This window comes from Chironomus tepperi, unplaced genomic scaffold (genome assembly GCF_022539635.2).
Source record: "Chironomus tepperi strain 1889 unplaced genomic scaffold, CSIRO-AGI_Ctep_v1 contig_93, whole genome shotgun sequence".
In the NCBI taxonomy this organism is placed as follows: domain Eukaryota; kingdom Metazoa; phylum Arthropoda; class Insecta; order Diptera; family Chironomidae; genus Chironomus; species Chironomus tepperi.
In genome coordinates, this window is record NW_027226215.1 from 638,601 (window position 1) to 651,208 (window position 12,608).

The 12,608-nt window shown below is 31.1% G+C and overlaps 1 protein-coding gene across 7 annotated transcripts in view; it reads left to right on the forward strand.

The window, feature by feature from the left end:
• Nucleotides 1-10,322, forward strand: part of LOC139086942 (uncharacterized) — a 95,937-nt gene extending 85,615 nt beyond the window's left edge. For 6 of the 7 annotated variants that reach the window (XM_070635597.1, XM_070635599.1, XM_070635595.1 and 3 more), the window contains exons 23-24: nt 2,517-2,641; nt 3,700-10,322. In XM_070635597.1, the coding sequence (XP_070491698.1) occupies nt 2,517-2,641; nt 3,700-3,949 (375 nt within the window). In that variant the 3' untranslated portion in view covers nt 3,950-10,322. The other variant, XM_070635602.1, reaches the window with a different exon arrangement.
• The last annotated feature ends 2,286 nt before the right edge of the window (nt 10,323-12,608 follow it).

Below are 12,608 nucleotides of genomic sequence, written 5' to 3' on the forward strand. Positions count from 1 at the left end.
CATTGTTCTTATTTAAAAGAAGTTCATTATTGCGTAATGCAGTGTTGCACAACCTGTGTGCCACGATACAATAGTGTGCCGCTAAAATTTTAAGAACTGACAAGATCCACTTGTTTTATACAGTATCAGTCTTGGCCTAAAACCAAGTGGTCGTTCACTTTTTAGTCCAACAATTCCATTTTTTGAAAAACGTAATAAGTGAATAGACCCCAATTTGTGTGTGCAACGTATAATAAAATGTAGCCAACCACTTGCGTGACGAAATAAGTTAACGTGCTCTAAAGGTGTGTTGAACTTAAGTCAATATTTTCTCTAAAATTCTCATTTTTAAATATTTCAAACAACCCTAAATAATTAAAGTTTGACAACTTTTCTTTTTCTTTCCAACAATTCGAAGTACTTTAAAATTTCATCACTTGTGTTCACATAAGAACCAACCTCATTAAAATTGCAAATGATAATAACAAGTACTGTGGTAAAAAATAATCGATAAAAAAAAATCATAATTATCACATCTTGAAAATTTAAGCATGAATGAATTTTCTATGCTGTTGAAATTTTCTTTGTAGAAGTTATAATGAATGGAAAACTAAAATAAGAAGTTTTTCGTGAACTTGAGAACTTTTGAATAGAAAAATAATCAATAAAAATTAGATTGTCATATGCAAATGCAAGGATATTTTCTAGAGCATATTTGTCGAGTTTTATTGAAAAGTTTTTTTTCTATTCTTATAAAAAGATGTGTTATTCAAAGTTTCGAATTATGAAGAATTCCGAACAACATGATGCTGAAATCAGCCATTACGTAGCCAACAGAGCATGACGGCAAGCTCAACTCTAGCTCAGCTTTAGCTCAGCTTTAGCTCAGCTCTAGCTCAGCTCTAGCTCAACTCTAGCTCAACTCTAGCTCAGCTCTAGCTCAGCTCTAGTCTTGCTGTCATTGCAACGACGTAGCAATGCTCTAACGACTACCGAATAGCACAAATCGGCTAATCTATCAAAAATTTAATCCTAAGCTGGTGTGACTCTGAGTTGTTGTCGGTTGCGGTCTAAGTCCTGGCACCTAGCACCAAGCCAGAGTCACGCCGACCTCTTGCCGAATTGTGGATCGATTAATCGACTTGTGATATTCGGATGTTTTGCTCGGGATTGACCGACGTGTCCTATTCAAATATATTGCTCGGGTTTAATAACTCAATCTACAAACACATTATTTCACTTCTCAAATTGAATTTCAACACAAAAAAGGTATTAAATTCAATAAATATTTTTAAAACTCATGCAGAAATTTCTTAACACTCAACTTGAAGTTGTACATTTAGAAATTTGAGATTTTCAAAAAAGGTAATTCATGTAAATGAATATTTTACTAATCGACAGAATGAATTGCAGCAAGATGCTTGAATTATGAAATTGCAATGACAAAGCTTAAAATATTTTTACACTAATGTAAGCATGAAATCTTGATAGAAGTGAAGAAATATGAAGAATTTTTTAAATCAAAGTTGGAATTGCTTACCTTGGTACTATCCTTGGCTTGAGTATTAATTATGTTGAATAAGTATTGTGGTCCAATACAATGATAAGAGCTGAACACCCTTAGAAGACAAAGAGACAGCTTTTAGATACCGAAGTGTTATTTCTCTAATCGGTAGATCGGGAGTCGGCGGGAACATGCAACCAGAAGATGTAAATTATTGATTCGATTCCCACTCGGGTTATATTGCGAATAAGTGAACATTTTCCTCTAGAACCTAACAAAATGAATAAGCAAATTCCGTATAAACTCAATATGAAAACCCTGATTTCAACAATCAGCAGATTCAACAACATCTGTCATAAAATATTGATTCCTAACCTCTGTAAAATAGAATCTCCAAAAATTGTAAATCGATTTTGCATGTTATTTTGTGTGTGAATCATTCAACCAATCACATTACGTCAGCACAATTAAACTTTTTTTTTCTCTCTAAATTTCTTGTCTAAAATTGAAAAGTTTTTGAAATCTTTTTGTCACAATTTAGTTTACGTTTCCCCTCAGCACACAATTCTTCTAAGTTGAACAGGCTGTAATTAGTCGAACTTATGGTACTTGACATTTGTGGAACTTTCCATGATATGACAAGATGAATGGTTGACTAATCGCAGTCTGTTCCGCACAACCCTTTTAACTTCCTTTTTCTTTTCTAAATTCTAAATTTAATGGATAGAATAAATCAGAAAAGTCTCATTTAAATTAATACATTTGCAATATTCATTCTCTTCCTGTTTCTTCTTTCTTTTCTATTTTCTTCATTTTGAAATTTATGATTTTAAATTAAAAAACATAAAATAATTACAAAAATATATATTTAAAGTCATCAACATCTCTCTCATCGTCTGAGTAGTCCACGCTGTTCATCATCATTCTATTCATTTATGTTTGAAAAATTTGCGTTCGTGTTTTTTTGTTCCTTTTATTTCCTTTTTTGAATTTTTGATGTATTTGTGTACTTATAATTATCTAAAATGCAAAGTATGGGCCAGGATCGTCAAGTTTTGTTCCCAAAAAGGCAGAGACGATGGTCGCAAAGAAAGTCGAACAACAACAACAACCTCCGAAGAAATTGAGTCGACTGAAGGCAATTGGGAATCAGATACGGTAAATGGGATAATGTTGGAGTAGAGTAGCTGTGTCATGGGAAAATAAATTGATGGAAATTTTATGGAACCCAGTATAGAAAATAAATTAATTTAGAGAAAATTTAAAGATTTGATGTCCCTGTCAAGAGTGTGGAACTGATCAATCGTAGTTTTATTAATTTTAATAACTTATCCCGAGTGGAACAGACTGCGATTGACTTTACGCTTTGTTATAAACTTGATATCACGTCAGTGATTAAATTTGGTCAGTTCCAGACTCTTGATTCCAGTAGAACCAACGATATCAACTGCACTTACATAGATGCATTAGAACTTATCTGTTAATAATTATTGATGAGCTTTACAAAAATTAGCATAAAGTTGTAGTCCAAATAGACTGGAAGAATTGCAAAATTGTAAATTTTAGAAACTCATCTGTAAATCTGTTAATTGTTAGATTCATAGAACCATTTCAGATTTATTTTCTTAGTTAATGTTTAATTTCAAAATTTTCAGTTAGTTTTATACCTCGAAGTTTCTTAAGTATATTTATGGTTTTGGGTATTGACTGCGTACACAATCTAGCATACAACCAAAAGTTAAGTGCAAGACGTTGAAACTTCCTAATATCACAAAGTAATTTCAGTACTTCCTGAAATGTTTTAGGAAATCCCTTTAAGATTCAAAAATCATGTCAAGCAGTGCTGAGGATATTTTTGGGATTTTTAATAATTTCTAAGATTTGGTTAAATAATGTTAGCTTAGTTAAAAGCTCACTCAAAATTGGTTATTCTGAACTACACCTTGACTAAAGATATCACCAAGAGGCTTCAAGTTTTCGAACTCAAAATATGACTAACTGTTGTCATTAATATAACAAATAACTAATTAATTATAAGGTATAGTCTACAGTTTTGAGTTGTATCTTATAGAAGGCCTTTAGGCTTAGACGAACCCTAATTAATTATAAACAGTCTTAAAATCTTCCAAATTTCCATCAAAATAATTTTCCCTTTTTTCATAAAATACCTAATTACAAATAATTTTAAAATTCTTCTTGTAATCCAAACAAACTAGATTCCTGAGACGATTAGAACAAGCGTTAAGAGAACGAGACAAGAATATGTCGGATAGCTGCAATGACAATGAAAGTGACGTAATGGATTCGCCAAAAGTAACATCACCGTTATTAGCATCCAGCAAAAATAATGCAAAACAAAAATCATCAACATTCAAATTTTCACGACAGAAGCGTGTCGTGAATGTATATACATTTGAACCGGATCGTGAAAATTCATTACTTGATAAGGATTTCTTGAGTGATTAAGTGTGAAAATCTTTTTTTTCTCATATTATCTTGATTTTTTGTTTCTCCTTTTTCCGTCCCTTAATTATTCATGATTTTAATTAGAGATAATGAAGGAAGCTTCCGTGCTTGTCTGTATGGATAATGAAAAGCTTTTGAAAAATAATTTTGAACTTTTTTGTGTGATAAAAATTTTTTAAAAAGAAACTTAAAAATGTTTGCGAAATGTATAAAGAAATTGTGTGATATGTACTTTATAAAAATCAATTTAATAAGTTTCTCAATTTGGTCAAAAAAGTTAAATAAATATAAAGTTAAAAGTTAGGATATAAGAAAAAAGTTTGTGCTTATGAATAAAGTCAATTGAGCTCAAATAGCTGAAAAGTTTGAGATATTAACGTTGAAGTTGAGAAAATTGACAGATATCGTCAACATAAGGAAAGTTTTGAGCTATGGATGGATGAAAAGTTTTGCAAAACATGATGTTTTGTTGTTTTTCTTGATTAAGTTTAGTCAATGTCTTTAAACTGGAAATTTTAAGATCAATTTCTGAATTTGAGGAAGTTTTATATTGGTTTATTCTGTTTACTGTGTTCTAAAGTTGCTGTTCTGAGTGGCTAAGTTATATGAAGGAATTATATACGAATTTGTACAGAATATAATCGTAACCATAATCTATTAGAAGCACGGAAAAATACATTGTCTGATCAGCTTCCCAAATGGATGCTAACCCGGAAGGTAACGGTGTAAAATGGCCAAAAATCCAGCACCAAATCAGAATGATTCTGGTTCCAGGCCCAATTCAATGAGTTACAGATTGCTTACGTCTTACACAGTGCTTTAAAGCCAAAAATCCCATAAAATTCTTACAACATTTGCGTTTCTTACCAAATTATGTCTGGCTTCGCTCCTGAGTGTTGCCAAATTTTAACAGAGTGTTTATTGTGTCTCAAGACAAATAATGGGAAATTTATTAACTTGCAGAGTATAAAGTCTAGCTGATAAAGTATTTATTTAATAGATATAGCTAATTTTCTGCACTGTTACCGATTCCTAATGTCTGGTGTCTTTCAATTAATCTAAAGATACTTGAAATTTGTCTAAATTTAATACTAATTTGTACAAAGAAACAAAATTCTTCGAAAATAGAATTAACATAAAAGGATCATTAGTTCTGATCCATTAAACAGAAATGGGTTCATTAAACATTAACTTTCTGGTGCTAATCTATAAATTGAGTGTTGATCCTCATGACTAATCACATTTTCTCCCGAAGAAAATTAACAAGAGAACTTTTCGTCCTCAAAAACTTCTTATTCAACCGAAAGCCTTGAAAACTTTTCGACTATAAGGAGCTTTTTTTCACTTAAAAAAAGTTAGCGTGACATAAAGTTTTGTGTAAATTCTACCAGAATTAAATTTCCTCTATAAGCAATATCATTGAAGCAAAGATACTCTCATGAGACTTTTTTCCTTAATGACGTCATTGAACCTTAACGACTATTAAATCTCGTAGACAATCTCCCTTTCCATCTTGTCTCTCTTTTCCGCCCCGACCTGTCTTTACAATTGTTTTGCAACAATGACATTTTTTATGACACAAATCTTTATTCTGAATTTTATGATTTTTGTTCCTTTCTTTTGAAGAGATAAGAAAATATACCAAATGACATTTTAATCTACTATGAATCTCAATTTGACGCTGAATTTTTCTACGATAAAATGGCTATACGACAAATAAAAATTGTTCATTATTTAATTGATAAACTTGAACTAAATTAGTGTAAATTAAAAATATGACAAAAGAATCTGTGAATTATATGTCGGTCATGGATGATTGAAGTGTATTTTTGGAGATTTCCTCACATGTTCAGAAAATGTTGATTACCAATTTTTTTGATGGATCGGCTTAACGTTGATATTGTCTAAAATAGAAATTTTCATGATTATGTAATGTTATTCTAGCAGCAAACAGTTGATTCTTACCAAAATATCGACTTCCAGTGGTAAAATTTTGCAAAATTTCCTTTTTTTATTCGGTCAAAGTTTGATTCAGATTCCTGCATTAAATATGATGATTTTAATTAAATCTTCATCTCTAAATTGTTTTTTGTATTCTATTGATTTAAATTAGTTCACTTATTTGAGCTTTAAATTAATATTAAGTTCTTAAATTAACAATTTTTCAATTTCACGTGTTTTCAAAATTTTGACCAAAATACAACTGATATGACAAAAAGATAATTCAAATTTTTAAAGTCCGTTACAATTTCACCCTCTCGGAAATCTACTTTCTTTCCAATATTTTAATGCATAACCTCATTTTACTCTCCAAAAATTCACAACAAAAAAAAACTAATTTAAATAATTGATGACAAAATCACACAGAGAAACACAAAAACGATGCTGTTTTGAAAAGATGCTGTTCCCATTGCTACAGAAAACATTGTAAATTTATCAAAATGGATGGGCAACAGCTGTTAATTGAGAAAAAAAAAGTTTATAGAAAATTCATAATGTTATACAAAATTCATTGCAAATATTAAAAACAAATATCGAATTTTAAATGCTCGGTAAGCAAATAGGTGATTGTTGTTGTACCTGATGTATTAGAAAAGCTGCAAAAATGAAGCTTATATTCGAATTTTGAGGTATGAAATTCGATTTATTTAATTGATGACTTTTACAAAATTGAGGATGACCATGAAGATATTGGGTTTTTAGTCCGGATATGGCAAGTCATTGACTTGTAATAACAGAATAAGATCCAAGTCGACAGTCAGGTGATTTCTCTGGTTTCTCGATGACCAAGTCTGTAACTTGATATGGAGCTTGTTAACCATCCGGAACAAGAATTATACTCAATTTCCATCTTTGCTTTGATCAACAACAAATTCAGTCATCTCGGTAAGTTCAGCTACAACAACAACAATCAATTTGCTTTCTTCGAATAAATACGCTAAACAAAGCTGAGGCCGAAGAATTTAAATTAATAATTTAAAAATAAAATTAGAGTTAATCTTTTAATGGCAAAAGAGCAATTCGGTATGGCCTGATAAGAGACTGATTTTTCATGACAAAAAATTGTACTAATAAGAAAAAAATTTAAATGAAAAATTATTGGCCGTTGAAACTTTATTTACATGTTGAAAATCACAGAGTTAAAAATTTCATTTTTAGAAAGTCATAGGAATGCAATTTTTAAGTTGAGGATGATATAGTAATAATCAAGTTTGACATGCACATGCGTTATTAATGTAGTTTGATGGATATTTGTAATGGAATCGTGTGGAAAATATTTATGAAGTTGGAAAGTAAAAATAAAAAGTTAAGCTTTTCAAGACCATAGACTAGTAAAGTTCTAATAGCTCTGTAAATGTAACGGTTTATTTAGTACAAATTTGAAAAAATCCTTATTTTTGAACATTAATTTGCTAGAAAAATTGCAAATTTAGGTAATTTCTTGTCATTTTACAAGTAGAGATGTCAATTATTTGGGTTTTTACTATTTGTACAAATACCCAAATACCCAAATATTAAACCCCAAATATTTGTACAAATATTTTCAAAAAAATTTTGGTCTAAAAAGTAGACTTACGGACGATTTTAAGAACAGTTCGTTAAAAAATTGTCTCAAATAACAGCTGAGCTTTTTTTACATCATGGCAAAAGCCATTCATCGCTTAGTTTAATTAAAATAATGAGTTGAAAGTCAATCTAGTCAATATTTTAATTCTTGTACCCACTGAAGATGTACCCACTTTGGACCAAAGTTGCACTTACAAGAGCTGAGACAATAACAGCAGATTCTTGAATGACTTTTTTTCTTTATAAATATTAATTCACCAGGAACATTTTTGTCTAGTGAAAATCGAAAAAACTACATTTTCGCAGATTTACGCAGGAATATAATTTTCTCTCTGTAGGTCGCATATTGTGTCTTCGATTTTTTTTACAAATTTGCAGTAGATCTGATATAATCAGTATGATTGTTCGTTAGGATTTTGGTAATGATATTGCTGAATTTATGCAAGTTTACTATACTTTCTTCAGACCTTAGAATTATGTAAACAAAATATAACTTAAATTCAACATAAATGTCTTAAATGATCTTTATGATTGACTAATTTTAGAAATTTAAGCTTTTTAGGCTTTATATTATATTATAAATTTAAAATGGCAAAAAATTGACACTATAAATTTCAATAAAAATTAGAAATTTTATGAAAAATTTCCTAAAAAGTGATGATTTTAAGCAGACCCAAATGTATTTGGGTTTACACCCAAATATTTGGGGTACCCCAAATAGTTCGAAAAACCCAAATATTTGGGTATTTGGGTATTTGTATTGACATCTCTATTTACAAGCTTATAACATGTTAAATACATATTTTGAGTTGTATACTAACAAAAGATCAATAATATGACAAGCAATTGTGTATAAGAAGACTAAATTTTGAAAAACAAACTAGTTTTCAGATTGTAAACAAATATTTGAGTTTTTTAATTTGCCAATTGATGATTGGCACTTGAAAAGGTTGAGTCAGTTGACCGTATACAGATGTAGATTAAGAATTCGCATTGTTCAGCAACTTACATGACTTAACAATAGAATTTCTCCAAAAAAAATACATAGTATAACTTCCTACATGTAAATTAACTAAAAAAGAAGTAAATATAGAAACTGCATGGATCAAATAGATGTAACACAAAACCAATAGAACCAATAGATGTTAAATAGACAGTTACAAATTATTGGAATCAGTCCTTAATCAACCTTAAATATTGCACTTGAAAAAAAATCCATTTCTGTTGCCTAACTATTAATTATTCTAACTCTACGGGTACACAATGAATCTTGAAATTAAAGCAAATATTGATGTAGTTGACTATTGACTAGCTGGTCCTGGATATTGATGATTTCTTATGCGTGTTTATGTCGAATTTTGTTTTTAATTTGGAAAATTTTTATTCGAAAAATTCAAAATTTTCCGACAATTTTCACAAAAATTTAAATTTTCCAAAGAAAACTTGTTGAAAAAAAAAGTAAAAAAAAAAACTTCTGTGATAAATTTCCATTAAAATATTATAAGAATTGGATAAAAAAAAATTTACTATTGATTGTTAATGAATAAAGCACTAAGCTGTATCTTGGATCCTCCTATTTAGAAAAACTGCGCTTAACAAAAAAATCTCAAGCAATATTTTGCTTAACTTGCTATTTTTTGCAAATGTTCTACACATTTTTTAATTATTCATAATGTTGCTCAAACAGCAGATAATTAGACATGCAAAATGTTTGTATCCTTTCTCCTTTATTTTTATGCCCTATTAAAGTGTCTTTAAAGCTATTTACAGTACATTTAATCTACGTAAGGTAAATTTTATGGAAATTTAAAAGTTTTGGGAAGATTAAAATTGAGAGATTTTATTGTTGTTTAAAGATTTTGAGGTTATGTTCCGCAAGTTAGACCTCCGAGCAACACAAACTGCTCCGGCACGTAGTTATTTTAGGCTACACAAAATCTCTTTTATTAAAAGCGTCCACGTGGCTGCCAAAAATAAGCAACCTAAATTTGGGGGTAATAAAATAAGTTTAGCGGAGCTTTAAAAGCTCATTTGTATCGGTCGGGACTCTATCATAATATTAACGTTTTAAAAATTGCAAAAACTGATAAAAAAGATAAAAGATAATATTCCTAATTACTGCTCATAAATTGTCAATATATTATCATTTAGACCACCGAGTTGACAACAATTAAACAAATTTTCATCAGATTCATAGTGAGCCGAAGTGGCTCGATGGCGGAATGGTTTCGTTCTTTGGGACTTAATCATTGCAACATCGGTTATGAGTTCGAGACTCGGCATAGGAAAATTGTTCACATGTATTTTTTCGAATCATATGTACTGGATGGAAACACGACTTACAGCCTCCCTGTGTAGGTTACAGGCAGTAATGTCGTCAAAGGAGTGTTTCTGAATCCACTTTAAGCTTTAGGTCTGGGTTTGAGTGCATTTCATTAGGTATGGGTTTAACATTCACTCGCTAAACTGTCGTTAGCTCTAAGACGCATATAACATGTAGTTCTGGATGTTTCAGATCTAATTAGCTCAGATTCACACCCTAAAACAGACTCATCCCTAAAATATCATTAAAAAAGATTCTCTAAACTTTTAAAATTCCATAAAATTTTTATTGTTGTTGAAAATTACCACACATCAATTTATTTATTTTTGTGAAGAAGATAAAGCTATTAGAAGCCATATTCTTGGAAATTACATTACACAATATATATAAATTGTCATTATTAAGCATGAACAGAAGATGAAAATTAGATTTTAAGGCTTTTAAGGTGAATACTAGAAGATAAACTTATGAAAATTTAATAAATGCACACAAGTAAATTTTTATCCAAAAAATGAAGAAAATCAGATTTTTTTATGCTTACTTAGGGAACGTTTGGAGGTTACGTAATGCTGGAAATGGGGTTTTTAGACCCCCTCAACCAACCTTAACGCTTTTTAGTAAAATCATGAACCTAAATTTGTACAACATGATCAGATTGAAGCTCTACCCTATCCTCTTTTCTCTTAGTCAGTGGTGGACAACCTTATATTTTTTGTGGAACATCTTGGCAGTAAGTCCAGACCAAAACCTCACACGGCATCCGGTTCATGCAATTTGCAACGAATTTTGACGTTACACTACTGTGCCGCGGCACATAGGTTGCCCACCGCTGCTCTAAGTGTTACGTAATTTCCGAACATTCCCTTAAAATCTGTTCACTTATTACGTATTACTCACAAGAAGCAGGAGATGCTGGTTGAGACTTGATATCCATTTGTTACACCTCAAACAATCATTCATCACATCAGGCAGAGAGGAACGACTCTTAAATTCGATTTTTCACATTACGTAATAACCAAACACCACCCTTAGTCATAACTTCCATTTTATTACCTTTCAGAGCCTGCTCATGTTCAAACGATAATGCCTATGCGATTTATAAATTATTCAAATCAAAACGCATGTATAAAGCCGAGAGTCTGACCTTCGCCTTCAATGTTTTATTTTTAGTGTATACAAAACATCAAAAAAACTTAGTCAGAGTCAGAACAACATCCTTATATGTTTTTTCATGAAAATTTTATGATAAAATATGCTTTGAAGCTGATAAGTACATTCACATTCATATGTTCCCATAAAAAAGCATCAAAAGGGAGATGAAAATGCGCAATAATTGCGGAAATTTGTAGCATAAAACATACAGCTAATGCTAACGATTCATATTCGAGGGGGAAAAAAGTTTTTCATACCAAACAACAATAAAAAGAGAATTGCTTAAACAGAATTTATTTTTGCGTGAAATTCGCGCTTTTTGTGTGATTTTTATGCTGTTGAACTTTTTGGTCCTAATTTTTTGTGGAGTTTTATTTATTGGAGTTACAATTAGAGCTTGAATTTGAATAATCATTTTTAGTTCTGATTATTTCCATTTATTAAATCCGATTTTCAAGCGTAGCGTCTCGATCTGCTCACTATTATGCTGTTTGAAATTAGGCAGCAAAAATGCAGCAGCGACGTAGTGGTCAGAGTGTTATTCTACCGCCTCTAACGACCCGGGTTCAATCCCATGGAAAATCTTGGGAAAATCTAGTTAAATTTGTGTGCTTTTTCGTTGTTTCTAACATTTTCTAGTCATACTTTTACTCGGTTTGTGTATTCTCGTCCACACAAATTGTGGCTAGGTTCATTGCAACTGTGCAGAGCTGGGAGAAAGCAAAGATTTCATGAAATTGATACTTTACACAAACTCAAACTCAATACTCAAAACTGTGGCTTACTGGAAAGTTGGTCGAATATCAATCTCTCAGTTGTTAGATCCTTCACAAGTGGGGGGTACGCAATTTCAAGTTCGTGGCCAAATTTACTGTAAGGTATAGTAACTGTTTCCAGGATAATGGACCAAAAGCCAAGGCATCGACACTCTTCATCCGCTTTCATCCGGCCCATGCAGTCTTTCATTCCCATACAGTCTTCACAGTCTTTCCGGAAGAAATTTTTGTGTGTCAATGCCATGCCAAAAGCAACTGTTAGGATATGGTCAGGGAGCCTCCTGGTTTTGTCATCAAAGTTATAAACCGAACATCCTGAACAGGTAAGAATCATGCTTATGAGTATCCTCACAATACTGAGTGTTGAGCGTGCTATCAACATTGAGAATTGAGCATCTGCAATTATATTGATTGAGCTTACTCATGAACACGCTAATTTGGGTAAGTATTTGTTACGGCGATTGATAGTCAAGACATGAGCTAACCGACAACAAGACAAAATTGTAGCATAAGACAACATAAAGCTGTAAGTTCAAATAACTTGCAAAAAACAAACAACAATAACTATAACGAGAACAAACGCATATACACTACAAACTTATGTATCCTCCCAGCACAAAGAGCATTTAGTTTGCAGGCTAGAAACATCTAATTTATTACAAACAATAAAGTTATCCTTATTTCGATGATATATACATGATTTCATTATAATGATAAGAATGCGTATGCCTTCCTTTTGTTATTTTGATGAGCTATTTTAGTTCCTCCTCATAATTTGCTTCTATTTATCATTGTTTGTGCATTTTTTATGAACTAAATGCTCCATATGTGGAAATTCTTA